This window comes from Caloenas nicobarica, chromosome 9 (assembly GCF_036013445.1).
Source record: "Caloenas nicobarica isolate bCalNic1 chromosome 9, bCalNic1.hap1, whole genome shotgun sequence".
Taxonomy (NCBI): Eukaryota; Metazoa; Chordata; class Aves; order Columbiformes; family Columbidae; genus Caloenas; species Caloenas nicobarica.
In genome coordinates this window covers 17,632,232-17,648,352 of record NC_088253.1, presented here as the reverse complement: position 1 = coordinate 17,648,352, position 16,121 = coordinate 17,632,232, and the positions used below count along the sequence as shown (strand labels likewise).

The following is a 16,121-nucleotide window of genomic DNA, read 5'->3' as shown; positions in this document are numbered from 1 at the left end:
TTTAACCCTACACAGACTGCAGTGACCTGCTGCAGCTTCTACATACAGCAACACATGAAAAAAACCAGCACCTAACGGTCCATTTACACAGCAAAACTTCTGCACAAACCCTGCAAAGCCACCCTGCCCAGAAAGTGTTTCCAAGACTGTCCTGCCATCAGCTCCCCAACCTCTGGAAACAATTATTTCCTCTAGTCAATTGTTAGCAAGGTTTGTTTATTTCTACAGGGTGCTCCCAGACATCATGGGTGGTTAGTCGCAAGAACAGAGCAGCCACTTTTGGGCAGAAGGTCTGTGGGGCAGCAAGGCCTCCGCTTTGGAAGGGACTCACCAGCAGATTTACATGGCAAGAAGGGTGTCTGTCTGGGCTAAAGGTTATGGGGCCATCACCAGAGAGAACATTATGGAAGTCGATGGCACTGTGGATTTTTTGATTCCACAATTGATAAGGAGGTGCAAATACTATCATTTGAGGTAAAGACACCCATACATCAGGGAGAGAAGAAAAACATAAGCAAAACTCTGAATGTGAAGCTGATTGTTTCATAAATAATTGAATTAATGGAAATCAAAAGGTTGATAATGCTGGACAATACAAAAGGAGAGAGCCTCATCTAGTAGCCCACTTATATTCAGTCCTAGAACAAACTGTAACATTAACATAGCATTTAGGAATAGTTTCCATCAAGACTTGAGGCCAGGCTACACTTCAGGCCCGTACATCATGACAGTCCTGAGTACCAGGACTCAGTACCATGGACAGCCAGACTTCTGGACCTCACCTTAATGCACCTCAGGAGCTCAAGAGCAGGTTAAGCTCATTGTGGAGACATAATTTGACTAATGAAGCAGGAGCCCCAGGACACAGGCCAAAACCAGCTCTGATACACTGCAGGATGTTCTTTCTGCTCAGCTGATCAGCTCCCACTCTCAACAATATTCCAGTTGCTCTGACACAATCTCTTGGTCACATACTGCTGTCAGCTACAGTGGTATAAAACTGCAGTTGTGCTGACACCGGTAACTCTCAGCCTTATGTTGGCTATAAGAGTAGCCAAGAAGGGAACATTATCCCCTTCCTTCAGAAAAAAAAAAAGTTTCACCTATTTTGAAAGAAATAAGAGGTTGGAATTATTTTAGTATTTACTCCAAGATGAGAGATTTTGCACTGCTCAGACAGTAGGCACTCTTCATCTCAGACCATGCAAATGCTCACGATGAGGGCTCTAGTTGATTGAAGGACATGGGGCTTTGCTTGCATAAACAGAAAAAAAATTCTCTGCAAGAGAACTCAAAAAATCTGCTGAAACTTGCCAGCCTTGTGTCCGGGCTCACAGATGACACTGGGAGGGAGATTCAGACATGATGTAAGTCCAGGTTATATGAAGGGATTGGTATTTCTGTGATTAAACTTGAGCTGAATTCAGCCTCCTTTCCACAGAGGACCATTTCATCCTTCAGGTCAATACACGAACTGACAGTGCTCTAATATCCTTTGTTAATCCCCATACAGTATGTGCAACGCGGGCCCTTACATATAATCAATATCTCTGAACACTGTAAGGACACTTATTAAGTGCCCTTAATTTATAGCCCTTGCAGCAGAGCTCAGCTTTAGGCAGGTTTTTGCTGTCTGTTGAGAGCCCACAGTTCAGAAATGCTTTTTGCAACCAGCTCTCCCAGCCTCACTAGAATCCTGACGTCTTCTCTCTCAGCACATCAAGCCAGCTGATGCAGGGATCTGCCAAGTGACCTCATTCAGGGAGGAGGAGGAGGAGGAAGGGAGGGTCTCAGCTATCACTTACCACTGGCTCAATGGCAAAAATATCGTCGGAGAAAAGCATGGAATCTCCTTGCACCTTTGCCCTCTGGTTCTGGAAGGTGCGAGAGAGAAGGGAAAGGCGTTCTTGGAGAGTGGGGTCCACCATGCATTCCTTGAGAAAATAATCCCTCTTGTCCTCTTCCTGCCTCTGCAGACTGCGACACAGCCTGCAGCCATGTGGAGAGACAAACCAAGCAGATAATTTAATAAACAACATATTTGCAGGGACTGTCGTGTAAGTGCAGGGGCAGCAGCGCACTCGGGAGGAACAGCAGCACAACAAGGGGCTGACCCTGAGCCACGGGGGCCCAAATGGATCAGATTATCACTTGTTGCTTGCTGGTATAGCAAGTAGCTTTACTCCACACCTACAAGAAGAGGTTTTTTTGAAAGATAACAGTCCTCAAGAGAACCTTCTGGTGCAAAGCTACTGCCACAACTGATGGAGAATTCACCAAGCAGCTCAGCTGGCTTTTCCTACTATAGAGCTGCTCAGGGGAGGCAAGGAGCACCCACTGCAGAACATCACTGGAAGGCGAGAGGAAGCTGGGTTTCAGCTGCAGCTTACTGGCATCACTCTTTTTCTCTTCCCTTTTGGACCTGCAGGGATAACCAAACTATATTTGCTCTCTGTTCCCTATACTGCTTTCCACCCGAGGATCCTGAAGCACTTTAAAAGCAAACCAATGGATTCGGGCATTGCATCACTTAGGTTAAATTAATGGGTTTATACGTAGGAAGACAAAGGCTCTGAGCAAGGAAGAGACTTGGCCTAGCATTCCCCAATAAAGAAGTCAGGACTTCTGACTTCTTTAAAGCATCTGTGAATCCAAACCTTACATCTACCTTTGAACCACCTTTTTCCTCTTTTTGGCCTTCTTTGCAGAGCTTTGACACAGTTAATCTCTCCTTTACTTGGTAGTTGTGGCAGAAATCATTCCGGTGTTTAAAGATCACAACCAAGAGATGAGAAGGGAATGGTGCTGCAGAGGGGTTGCTTCCTAGCTGGCATATTGCTGTCCTCCCTTCACGCTCCAGTCCCCTGGCCATGAAGAACCCGCAGGTGACAACTCTGGGGGGATGAGCGGAAAGCTCCATATGTACCAAATTGAGGCAATGTAGTATAAACAGGATAGTGATCATCACCCAGCTAAATTCAAATACAGTTAGAAAGGAAATACAGTCATGGACGTTACCAGCTGCACACAGACAGAGCCTCGGGCAAATGCTGTCGCCAGTACCAAAAATACTTGCTGCGGCTACAGCTCCCCGCGGAGCGTGATCGGAAATGTGTCTCCATGGCTGACCTACCAAGCTGTGCATGACGAAGGTGTCCAGCCACTGAGATGAGCAACCCTCAACTCCACCTCCACCAACAGACAACAATTCCACCATTACCTCCCAGAAAGCCCTGCAGGAGGGAGACAGAGCAAACCCCCAGATAGACTTTCTAACAATTTGGGCCTTTCGGGTCACATCCCACTGCAGGGTCCTGTGCTGCCTTCTCCCACAAAAAAGTCCTCCCTGATCCAGAATCCCAAAAACTTCTCTGACAGCAAGACAGTAACCTTGGAGCTATGACCACCCATAAGACTTAAAAGTAAGGAAGAACAAAACAGCCTCAGAGTCTATGACACAAACTGGCACAAGATAAAATGTGATTGGAAAAAAAAATCAGGTTGAATTCTGCTGTGGGGAAACCTGGTTGTTTCTGAGGGGAAAGAGGATCAGTTGGGGTTGAGACCGAGACAGGCAGGTGGGAAGAAATGACAAAGGAATGGTCCAGGGAAGTACCAAGAGAAGGTCATGAGATTTTCTTTTAATAGAGTGAGCTTGCACAGAAGTCACACTGTGTAATTAAAAATAGAGAACAATGGAAAACTAGTTTTGGCCTTCAAGGCATTTCTGACCTAATTATGCTGAACTTTATTTGCTCAGAAGCCCTTAAAAAGTGTTCCAGTTTAAGACAGTTTCCTGATCAGCTATGGGTTCTGACTAGCTCCTATTTACCTTACCTACATCCATCCAAATCCAAAAAGTCACACAAGGATTCCCTAAATTCTCCAAGCTTTTAAGTGCAGTTTCCCATCCTCTCCCCACCATGGGCTGGGTCTCTGCTGCCTGAAACAGGAATTTGAAAGCTTCAAAGACACCCTTTGAAGATCCTGCTTCATCTGTTACCACCATGAAAACACAGGTTGCTGAAGCCCAAACACACATCCCAGGTCCCTGGGCTGCCCCACCTTCCCCACAGAACCCTCCACCTCCAAAATTCTCCCCAGTATCCAAGGAAGGGCAGAAACACCTTGTTGTGCTGGAAACCAGGACAGTGCAAGGGAAATCAACAGCAGGGTGGGCTCAAATTTCTGGGCCAGTGCAGCACTCTTCCTTGCACATTGCTGGAAAAAGAGGCTGCCATCTCAAAGCTGAAGTGGAGGAAATTGCAGGGACTATCATAATAGTTGTGTTACTGGCAGCTACATTAAGTTCCAGGTAATGAGTGCTGACACTTTCCTCAGCCTCATGGACCCTCTATAGCCCAGGGATCTCTGGACCTCAGTGGTTTGTGCTCCCACAAAACAAATTTGCTACTCAGTCATTGCAATCAAGCTTTCTTCCTCAAATCATCATCCTCAGCTGGAATATGGGTAGAACTGGGATAGGAAGCACTGAGCTCTGTTACCCTGAAGCCCAAGGACACATACCCTAACACTGTGGATGGTTTACTTGTCCTAAACCATTCAGAAGTACCAACATCCCTCTGAGGCCATGCATTAGTTTTACCCTTGAACAGTGTATCTTACAGAAATGAACATTTCAAACAAACCTCAGCTTCTGCTGATTCTCCTCTTCCTGATTAACAAAGGCCTTCCACTGGAAGTGGGCTATTATTTCACTTCGATTGTGGATGACCACGAATCTGTGGTTTGACAGCGCAAGGTACGTCTTCTCAACTGTCACAGAGTTCCTGTCTAGCCTGATGTTGACATCTACAGCTGCTCCATAAAGGCTTGTGTGAATATCTTCACCTGGAACAAAGAGGAGCCTTTGCTTATCTTGTGGAGGGAAGTACAAGGAATAGAGCAAACCACAGGTAACAGAAGAAAGTGTCACAGCTCTTAACAGTATTAACAGCTCCACAGATCAGTATGTTTATCACAACCTGATAGCTGCATATGTACAGCATGAGGATATCCTGGACACCACCTTAAGCACCTTATTTCTGGATATGTTTGTAGAGATTTATCCCCAAGGTGACAGTATTTACAGTGAGATTTTTCAGGTGTGCCCAGGTGGCCTTTGGGTTGCCATCCTACTCAGGTCAGAGGGAATTCTGCATCCAAGCCATTCAGGTGACCGAGGAGTCCCACGTGGGTCACAGCTCACCCAGGGTCTCCTGCAGACACAGCACCAGTGTTTTGTCTCTCCTGATCACCTGTTGCTGACAAACAAAGGCACCCGGGGACACGCAGGCAGAAAAGGGAGGTTCAGAGGAAGAAGTGAAGTGACAGCCCATGGCAGGATGAATGGTCTGGGAAATGTGAATAAGGAAAAAAATTGTCATGATTTGCCATAAAACAGGAACCCAAGGGCCCAAAATAGTTTTATTAGTAAGAAGTTACACAACAGTAGTAATACTTTTGCAGAGAATACTCCTTCCTTTGTAACACACTCCCACTGGATGCTGCAGATGCTAACAGCTATAAATCCAGAGAGCAACTGGACAAATTCTTGGAAGATGAAGCCATCAGAAGCTATTAGACAAAGATGAGAATAAAGCCTCCAGCACAGAAAGACGCTAACACCAGAGCCCCCAGGGCAGAAAAAGCATATGCACCGCCTGTTTCTACATGCTTTACTAAGCATCCCTTATAGCTGCTGTCCTGGAGCTGGGGACACAGCCAGCCTCATGCTCCTGGCTGCAGGACTCTTTTGAAGGCCAGAGGGTTTGCTGGAACGCTTTCCACCACAAAGAGAAGTATTTGATGTCTTGCTGAATATATAAACCCAGAAATTGCTCGGTACAGTAGAGCGTGCAGAGATGCCGGCGAGTCAGGAGGAAGGCGTAGAGCTGTCTGCCAGGCAGATGAACCAACATTGAGAGCAGAGCTGTCAGGGTTGGCCAAGGGCAGCTGCAGACTTCATGTCTTGGGTGCTAAATTAGATGTGACATTTCATTTAAGACTCTTGGTTGTTTAATATACAAGTTTTAAAAAAAAATCTCTGTACTATAACAGTGATGTAGCACTAGGTATTTCACTTGACAGCATAATGTCCACAGTGTGTAGTTTGGGATGCTTTGCTGTCATGAAAGCACATTTACTGAATTGGAACATATCTGCCCTATCATTATTTACACAACACAATCTTATTACAAGCTGTCAATTCTCTCATTCTTATGCACTTTTGATACCTTTCCCACCAACGGCAGGACATGCTCCTCCTCTGCAACCCAATCAAAGCAATACCTGAACTTGAAATTAAAAGCTAGACATTTTCGTACAGCAGTAGAGCAAATGCTTTGGGTTGTGCACTCCTGAACGATGCTCTTTGACACAGCAGAAACCCCACCGTACTTTATTCCAGGACCCATCTGCACAACTCTGGACGTATCTCAACTCATCATGATAACTTTTCGTAATCTTCTAGAGTGAAATCTATCTTTGGGTCAACCTCTGTGGTGCCTGCTGTGCAGGAAAAAAGAGGAAATTTACAGAAGAGCTAAAACATCCCTTCTGAATTCTTCTAATACTACATGATCAGTCTGGTGGCAAGAGGGAATAGTTTTCAGAGCAGCACAAATTGTTTTCTAATAGAAAGACAAATCTTGTTTAGCCTGAAAGTATAGCTCAATGAATGGATGAGCAAACCCTTGAATAAGATTTCAAAACAAATTTTGGGGTTTATGAAGAATGGTTTGCTAGTATTCAACAGCTGGTACTTTCCTTCATTGATTTCTGCTCTAAATACTAGGAAACTGGTAGCCAGATTGATTAGACTGAATAGAAACAAGATAGCACCCTGCTGCATTTTGTCTTCACTGAGAGGTATTCTTCCTTTATCCCTGTCACTCCCTCTTTGCTGAATTTGGATTTTAGATCTTTCAAGTGCATGACAGCCAAATTTGGAATATTTGGGGAGCATGGAAAGCAAGTTTAATTTCATTTGCCCAGTTCATCAGAAGACTGTCCCTTGCTCTCATCTTTTCTATGAAGACAACTGAAGAGAGACAAGTACTGCTGCTTTTTCAGTGAAAATAAAAGCAAGCAGCAAAAGCAGAGCTCTTCACTCTAAGGAGTGTTATTGTACTTCCACATCGATCTATGATAAGTAATTCTTTTGCTCCTGCTACTGTCATACCCAACTGCTTCACATTCTTGTTTTGCACCCAGCATGCCAAGGACTGCTGTTACCACTTCGCCACAGGAGTCACTTCACCAGGCTAAGTGACCCCTGAACAACTAGAGAAGTCACCTAGAGCTGCATCCAGCCCTCCCCACCAGATGCTTCTGCTGCACCTCCCGCAGAGCCACCATTGGATCAGAGTCAGGAGCATCAGTAGCATCACCCAGGAGGTGCGCTGGGGCTCTGCCGGCCTGCAAACTGCCACCTGTCAGCCCCCATGCTTGGATTTCCAGCACTACAGCAAAGCACACAGCAGCAACAGGCATTTTTAAGTGTTTCTTCAAGGCAGTGTTCACAAGCTACCTTCAGACACTTAAATCATCACATTATTTACTCCAGCCCTGAGAGCAGCTTGTTTATAAATCTCACCACTAAACAACTGCTGCTGCTAACAGGGATGTTTCTAAAGAATCATTCCCAGGCTACAACAAAGATCAGGGCACTCTAATCATTACTACTGACACAATTATTGCTGTTAACAGCCAGAAGCCTCTAGCCTTAGCAAAACCCCCACTGAGTCCATGCCACACATAGCAAGAGGAGAGTCTCCACCCCAACGACAATGCAAGGAACCATAAGAAAATAGATGGGAAGGAAGAGGGAGGTAGAAAACAACAACCAGCCAGCAGCGGTCTATGGGACAGGTTGCAGGCTCTCCAGGCAGCTTTCCTGCACATTAGAAGTCATCTCTTTTTCAATCAGGCTCCTAGTTGTGAATCCTTCTGTAATGGGGCACCCAAAGTACTCCCTGTTACCTTCCCTGCACCATGCTTAGGAAGATCTGTTTGCCTTGTTATAGGATGAAATACTCTGGCACAGGAATATCTAGGAGCCAACACAGAGCCTTTGTTCTGCCCAGCATGAAGGAGCCTCGCAGAAATGTATTGAAAAGAACAATGAAACCATTGGATGATGAAAGGTTGTGCTGCTGCATATCCAGGATGCCGCAGGCTATTTTTAATCATTATCGCTACTAAAATAATTATACACAGAGGTACCTGATTGGCTGAAATATTGCTTTTTGGAAAATAGTGCAGGAACTTTCACTCTGAATGCCTGGCAAAGACATGCCCAATATACCACTTAATAAATCAATAACCCTTCAAGCTGCTCTTCTGCTTCTCAGCAGATGCTGATTGATCCACAAGGAAAGGAGGCTAATGAATGGTCAGTTCTGCCCTGAAACGCATCCAGAGTTAACAACACTGAAGAACATATTAGCGATTTCTACTGATAATAGGGTAGACAAACTGCAGTTGAGGATGACCTGAAACAAGAGATGAAAGCCACATTCTTCCAGAAATCTTTCACGTGCTAAAAATGGGATATGTGCAGTCACGTGGAAGTCAGTTTCTGTGCATATCTGCAGATGAAAAAAAACAGCTAAAAGGAGATTTTTTAACTTTCAAATGACCCTCGTAGTACACACACCCCAGTCTGTGCTCATGGAGTAAACTCCATGTGAGGCTTCAGCAGGGTTTTGTCAGGAAGGGTGTTATGTAGTTGTGAAGCTATAAAGCTGTGCAAAATAAACCTCAAGCAAATGAAGCATATACTTAATTCCCCTTCTTCTACCCTCAAAGTGACAGACCATCTGTCTTGAAACACAAGGCCCTGGAGAGCAAACAAAGGCCATACTCTGTTTGCAAGAAACAGAACAACCTTATCTAAAGCACTGTAAAAAAATCATTACTACAAACAGTTCTACAGAAAGGGAAAACAGGCAAGAAACAGTTGTTACCTATTAGCTGTTTTGACAAACATTTGGGAGACCAATTAGACTACCCATCAATCTCATTGATTTGGACTATAAAAGCCTATAACTAATCAGTTGTATAAGTTATTAGTTACCAATCCTCAGTCTGTTGCAGTGCTGCTACTGTTACAATGAAAAGTCAACATATAATTGCACAAGCACCTATTTACACCATTTTTGCCTACAATATATGCTTCCCTCCACTCACTCTGAAGCAGACATACAAGAACATAAAAGTCATAAACCAGACACACTGCTGGGAATTCTCACAAGCAAAGAAAGAAAAGCCCAATCTGCTCTCACCACCTGCAACAAGCACAAAGAAAAAATCCGTTAGCAAAGTTTTTAAATGCCTTATAGTCCAAGGAAAAGCTAAAGAAGCCTCTTGATTAGTTGCAGAATCAGTCTGGCTTACACCTTAAGGTAACACAAGAAACAAGATCTTATTTGAAAACTCACAGAATAAAGTACGTTTCTAACCACCCACCACCACTAAACACAAATTAAAAAGAATACATCACTTAACACACTACAGTGAAGCTTCAGAGGCAAAAGAGGTGGCTGCTTCCTAGGAAGCAGATACCCCCACCTCTTAGCATTTGTAAGAAGCTCCTATAAATCTGCCTGGTGTTGAAGGAATGGAGAATTGCATGAACACTACAAACATGAATAGCAATGGCACACAACGGTGGCCACAGAAGCTCAGGGTCTGTAGCCACAAATTTAGCTCAATAGTAACTTAATGCTACTCATGGCAACATTAGAGCCCTGGTAAACACTCCCACAAGATTAAGATTAGAACCACAAAATGGTTTTGCTATTCCTACCCTGGTATCCCACAGAATACAAGGAGGACTCAGATAAGTATCTAACAAGGGAGCAAGTTTGCTCATGCAAGTATTGAGTCTCCTTCATTCCACCTCCATTCAGGCTGAAGTCAGTACAAATTGAGAGCACTCAGCAACTTGAGTGATCTCAGGAACATAAAATGCAACACAATGAGGGCTAAACCTCAGTTAAACCCTGCTGCCTATCCACATCCATCAGTGGATTTACAAAGAAGAAAAAAGAAAAAGGAAAAGGCTTGATCTAGAGACTAAATCAATAGGATTTTCATTTCATTTTCAAACAAGTTCCTGGAAGCCATTGATTGCAATGCCAGCCTTGCAAGACAGATGACAAGACCTTTGGTAGAGAGGGGGTTCTTAAAGGAAAGACAACAAAGCAATGCAAAGGTGGATGTTTTCTCCAAAGTCTACACAAACAGATGAATATCACAGCAAGGCAGCACTTTTCTCAGATGCTTTATCCTTGTGGGTAGCTGAGATTTGCAGAGGTGCTGGCACATTCCTGCTACAGTCACTTGTTCAGCCTCAAAGAGCAATAAACAACCAGGGCTGGGATTTAATGAGTTTCCTGCATGTGTACAGGGATCACTAACACCACCAAGCCCTTGCATGGGTGGCCTCATTTACCAAAGTTAAGTCGATTCGGCTAAACCCAATATCAAGTTAACCTAAAGAAAGGGATTCAGCATCCCGACATGTTTACATTCTCAGCTGACAGCCCCATGCTGATCCAGGCAGGAGCTGAACAGTCACGAACACAGCTGATGACTCCCCTTGGCCTCTTTGCAATGTGATGCAGCCTCTACAAGAGTTTGTCCCCATCACCAAGATGCAAAGGCTTTGCTTCCCCTGCTGCCAGTCAAGCACACCCGGTTCTGCAGTTAGCCACCGTCTTCACCAAACTCAAATGGCTCTAATACATCACGTCAAACTCGCTGTCATTCCATGGGTGACTAAAGAGCTCCACATAAGCTCCCTAATTAGTAGTTTTTTAAATATGCCTTGATTTTTCCAGTGATCTCATGCCTCATTTTCCCTATTTGAGATTAAATGTCAGTGTTTTCTCCAGCTGGCAGTTATCACACATGGCTCCAGAGGCTGCTGCAGCTCAGAAAAGCTGTTGTCTGTGGTTAGACCAAGAAGGGCAGAAGCATCTCAGGGCAGTGGGTCAGGGCATCCTGTGTAGGGTAGAAGACCTGGATTCACCTCTGATACCCCCCAAAACCCTGAGCATCGCTGCCACATGAAGTACAGCGATTCCCATTCACCTCGAGATGTACCCAGGAATTTTTCAATTCTTTTTTCTTCTTACATTGCCCCAAGGAAATCACATCTATCTTACAAGCATTCATGCTGGCTTAAAGGGGAAGATCACAGACCTGCTAATCTCACTGCAGACACCAAGAGGGCTAATGGTCATAGAGAAAGTCCACGCAGGCAGATACTGCTCAACCAAAACTGCACAACATGGTAGTTCTCTGGTGCCAAAATCCCCTGCAGCAATGCCCCTAGCACAGCCTAAGTACCCGGCTGTTGGCCAGCCTGTGGGACTGGAGAGGACCACAGGAGAGACTAGAGGGACATCCCAGGCCAGGGTTTCCTTTGCCAAAGCTGCAGCCTAATGCTATGTAATATGAGGCTGATGTTCTGCCTCACATCGAAAGCAAGCAGCAATGGGGGGGAAGAAACAATGCTGGGGACCCAATACTTTCAGAGTCAGCCAGCAAAGCTCCAAGGCAGAGGAATAAGACAGCCAGATCCTTCCCTGACCCAGGGCAGGGCAAAGCTCAGCTCCACATCACCTCCAAATTTGGAGTGTGCTGCACTGGAGAAACATTTAGCTGCTCTCTTCTCCCAAATAGGAATAACCTGAATTTGGCAGAGAGCAAGCTTTGCTCCCTCGGGCTCAGGAGGGGAGACATTACTTCATCCACTTCCTACAAGGACAGTAACTAAACCAACGCAGGAAAATTCATCCGATCTGATTGACAGCTACGGAGCTAGAGGCAGAAGCTGCCCACATCTTCTACCTGCCTTTGGAGTAATTAATTAAGGAGCTGAGGCTGAGCTCTGCCTTGCCCTGGGCATGCAGAACCACAGAGGATGCTCTGGGTCTGGATTTGTGATCCACAGCAAACACACTGATATTTGCTTTAGGAAAGCTCCTGCTCAGGAACTGTCAGCCCTCCTGTAAATTGTGTAGGAAGTCAGGAGAAAACAGGGTATTAATCTGCCAAACACCCAGATGGTTCCTCAGCAGGCTTTTAGCACAAGGCTGGAGGCTTCCAGCAGGACTAAAACCACTGAGAACTATTCTGGAGCCACATGTTATGTCTCTTCTGGGGAAGCTGCTTTCTGGAGCTCTGCATCAAGGGGAGACAGGACAGTAATGGAGTAGACATTCCTGCTCGAGAGCTGGCTCTTCTTAGTTATGCTGTCTGTTAAAATTCACATACGAGTACTGGCTCTGATCTCTCCCCTCAAAGAGGGTGAGATCCTGCCCCCAGGCTTTTGCTTCTATGTTATAGTCTCACAGAGCCACTGAAGGAAAACGATCTGTATAATTACCCTTATTACAGACAGCAATAAAAGCATCTCAATATATAGTGTCTGTCAGGCATGCACAAGCTCAGTGGGGCTTTGCTAATTACTGAAGTTTCCTGTGCTGACAAAGGGATCCCAAGGGATGCAGCAACAGATGGGAAAAAAAACCACACCCCGTAGAGAGGACTTCCAGTGCCGCACAGCAGATCTCCTAGTCTTAGAAGCACGCTGTAGCCCTTGCCACAGGGTCCCATGGGCACTGCGGGAACCCACAAACAAGCACAGAATCTGGCCTTACACCTTGAAGACTACCCATCATATCATCCTTCGAGACAAGAGTCTAATGTAAGTCAGGGTTTAGTGAGCTCTGAGCAGAGAAGTGACTCTCCTTCCAAAACTCCAAGCATTTCTTCAGCACGTCCTGTCTCTGGTAGCCACCTTTACTTGCATGGAGCATCTGCTGTAGCTGTTATTGTTTCTGGGTGCTACGGGACTGGTGAGTTTGTTTCTCACCTCCAGCACAGCTCTGGGAAGCTGTCACACATCTCCTTAACCAGGTGTCCCTGAGCAAAGCTCACGCTCCCACACCAAACTTGTGATATATGGTCAGGTTGCAATGAATGTTGTAACTGCAGCAAATTGGGTTTGATGTACAAACAGCAGCACTCAGGGCAACCAGCTTGGGCATCTCACTTGAGGGCTAAGAGAATATCTAAGCTTCATGAATACTGACTTGTTTGAAACTAGACTTAACTCCATAAACTAACTTTCCCTCATCCACACGGGGAGAAAAAAAAAATATCACCTGGGAAGGGCAAAGCCACGAACCAGACATTCAAGTGATCCTGAACACAGAACTCTCTCCAAATCAGTATGTGTGCTTGGCACCCAGGCTTCAGAAATCCCTTCTGATGCCATCACCTGATCTTAAGGTGATGACTAGGGATGTGCTGTAGCCCAGAAGATTCTAAGTCACCTTCATTTCAGGATGGGCTGGGATTTTTAATATCCAGACGCATGTGCATAGGGGAAGTGGACGCGTTTGGACATGTAAAGCTCTGAACATCAAGTTTTCATCATAATTCATTACGCTTTTAGCAGCAAAGACATTTTCTTCACACTCGTCTGTAAAGTTTGTAGGAACAGGACTACCATCACATGTACAGTCTATCCAGGGACAGTACCTGTATTCCTAACCAGGACAGTTTAAATGATGCACAATTTAAATCAACCAATTAACAGGCAAAAGGAAAATTGCATCTTATTCATACTGAAGAGCTCTGTGTTTGCTTAAGCAATGCCAGGGACAGATTTGACCCAATTTCAGCAAAAATTCAACCACAGTAACATGCACCTGATCCTGTGTAAGTCACACTGAGAGCAGCATGATTCATTGAGAACTGCCACTTGTGAGCTGAGCAAGTTAATAGAGATACAGAGTAAAGCCAGGAAAATGCCACCCAACATCCTAAACTGCTCTTTTGCTCATAGCACTTCTGTTTCATAACAAACAGTCTGTTGGTGGCTCTGAAAGAGCAACACAGCTGCTTTTTGTATGCAAGTCACAGGGAGTCCGACTCGGTGCAAGACAAAATAGCCAGGGCTTGCCATGCAAGGTTGGGTAATATTGTCTGGTGCTCTGCTTTACACTTGCAATAAGCAGCTTTTAGGACTGATTGATTAAATGTTTCAGTTTCACTTTAGCAATTAATCTCAGCAGCCTTTTACTTATTCATATGCTTCAAAGCTAGAGAGATAATCCCTTAATTATTCCCTTGCTCTCCTTTTTAATCTGTGGTTTATTTAAAAATAACTACAGTGTTGTACTGACAGGTGGGAATGAATCCTGGGTTCACCTCCCAGGTAGCTGCACATGTTCCTGGGAGGTCACCCCTCTCAGAGCCAGCAGGTAGTTTGATCCTTGTGGCCTATCCATGGAAACCGCTTTTGCAAATATTAACCACAGAGGAACCAGGTGTTTCAGCCCAGTAAGAACAAGACTCAGCTTTTCAAAGCAAGCCATGAGATCCTGGGCCTGATTATTCACCCAGTCTTTTCATTCAAAAAGTATAAACCCTACAGCCCTAATCTCTAGTGTTACTACTGATTTACCCTAAAGAAAGATCTAGCCCTCCGAATTTTATCCTATAGATTCTCCATGTGCATACAAATAAGGCACTTTTTGTGCTTCTCTATTCAGTAGTTCTTTCAATAAAGTGTTATCCAAACCCATGAGCTTCTCAGAGTGAGCATCAACCACTCACTGCAAATATGTAATTAACTGAAATATTACACAAAGCTATGATAACTCATAAGGCTACAAAGAGCATTTACAAGATAAAGGAGCATTTCTACAACTTCTACACAGTCAAAACAACTAAGATGTTCATTGCTATGCTAAAGCATCACAGTAGCACCTAGGGAAGGATATCATGCTTTCCAGGACCAAAACAAACCTCTCTCAGGTAAAAGAAAACGCACACCAAAAGCATTCATGCAACTGAGAAAGTGTCTCATTCAGCATCACAAGATACCTCTGCTGAACCAAGGCTGACAGAAGCATTTTAACATCACATTTTTAACTTGAACGTTCCCCATGTACTCTTAAAGTGACTTACAAAGCTATTTCTGTGGCCTGACTTTGGTTCCTCACACCCTGGTATGAATTTTACACCTATCTCAGGAGGCAGCGAGCACTTGTTGCCAAATCCCAAGAGCCCTCAAGTCCTGATGCTGTGAAGTGTGGGATGCAGATGGGCAGATGGCAACATAGGAAAAAGGGTTTGTGGCAAGACAACGGAGCAGCACATGTGGGACAGAGCTGTGTAAGAGACAGCGGACATTGGAGAGAGAGTCTGTCAGACATGCGTTTCCCATGTTACACTTCAAACAGCGTTGTGTAGGAATAAAACTTCACACATGCATACACACACTGCAATGAAGAATCAATCTCTCTCCTACTCAGCAACTCCCAGCAAAACAGGATGCCAAAATCTCATTCCTCTTCAATGGGATCTACTTTAACAATCTCCTAACCACCAACTGTTTTTCACTTCTACTTGAGGTAAAGCTGGGACAGGGGAGGTACGCCAGGGAATTCAGGTGGCTGGGACAGTGGTGAATGATGGTAGACGACTGTCACTGGGGGTGCTGGGTGGAGCACACAGCAACACAGGACATACAGAACAAGGACAGACTCAGCCTTTGCCCCTCACTTCTAAGCACTGAAGCACACAGAGATTTTGAAAGAAAATATTTAAAAGTAGTTTGCAAAGCAAGTAATGTTATTCTGCTTAGAAAGGGCTCTGTTTTGAAGGATGCAGAGTGCGCACCGTGCAATGCCCAGCACTTACCTGTGTCATAGTGAACTATCAAGGATCCCGAATGATCCCTGGTCTTCAGCGGGTGAAACTCCACTGTGACTTGCATGGTGTCCCCAATCCCAAGAGTCCCGATAGAGGGATCGACAGAGAAAGGGCTGCAACACACAGAGATATCAGGACTTTTGTGGGAGAATTGAGGACTATATTCCTTTTGCAGTCCAGTTTAGCTCACTTGTGCAAGCAAGCAGCAAACAAACCACAAGTCATCAGAAGAAAATCAAAACATACAGGATCAGAAACAGAGCTACCAACTCTCACTTTCAAAGAGATCCAGCCCTCAGAAGATCCTGTGGTATAAAAATCACCTCATCTCCCTCATACTCTGCATCTAGTTCTCTGCAGTGAGGCTCAAGAGTCTGACT

General features: G+C 44.8%; 1 protein-coding gene across 3 annotated transcripts in view; it reads right to left on the bottom strand.

Annotated features, from left to right (window-relative positions):
- HYDIN (HYDIN axonemal central pair apparatus protein) overlaps nucleotides 1-16,121 on the bottom strand; it is a 138,114-nt gene that overhangs the window by 104,798 nt on the left and 17,195 nt on the right. For all 3 annotated transcript variants that reach the window (XM_065640591.1, XM_065640592.1, XM_065640590.1), the window contains exons 6-8: nucleotides 15,730-15,854; nucleotides 4,650-4,851; nucleotides 1,806-1,989 (exon numbers count right to left, since the gene is read on the bottom strand). In XM_065640591.1, the coding sequence (XP_065496663.1) occupies nucleotides 1,806-1,989; nucleotides 4,650-4,851; nucleotides 15,730-15,854 (511 nt within the window). The remainder of the gene's footprint in view (nucleotides 1-1,805; nucleotides 1,990-4,649; nucleotides 4,852-15,729; nucleotides 15,855-16,121) is intronic.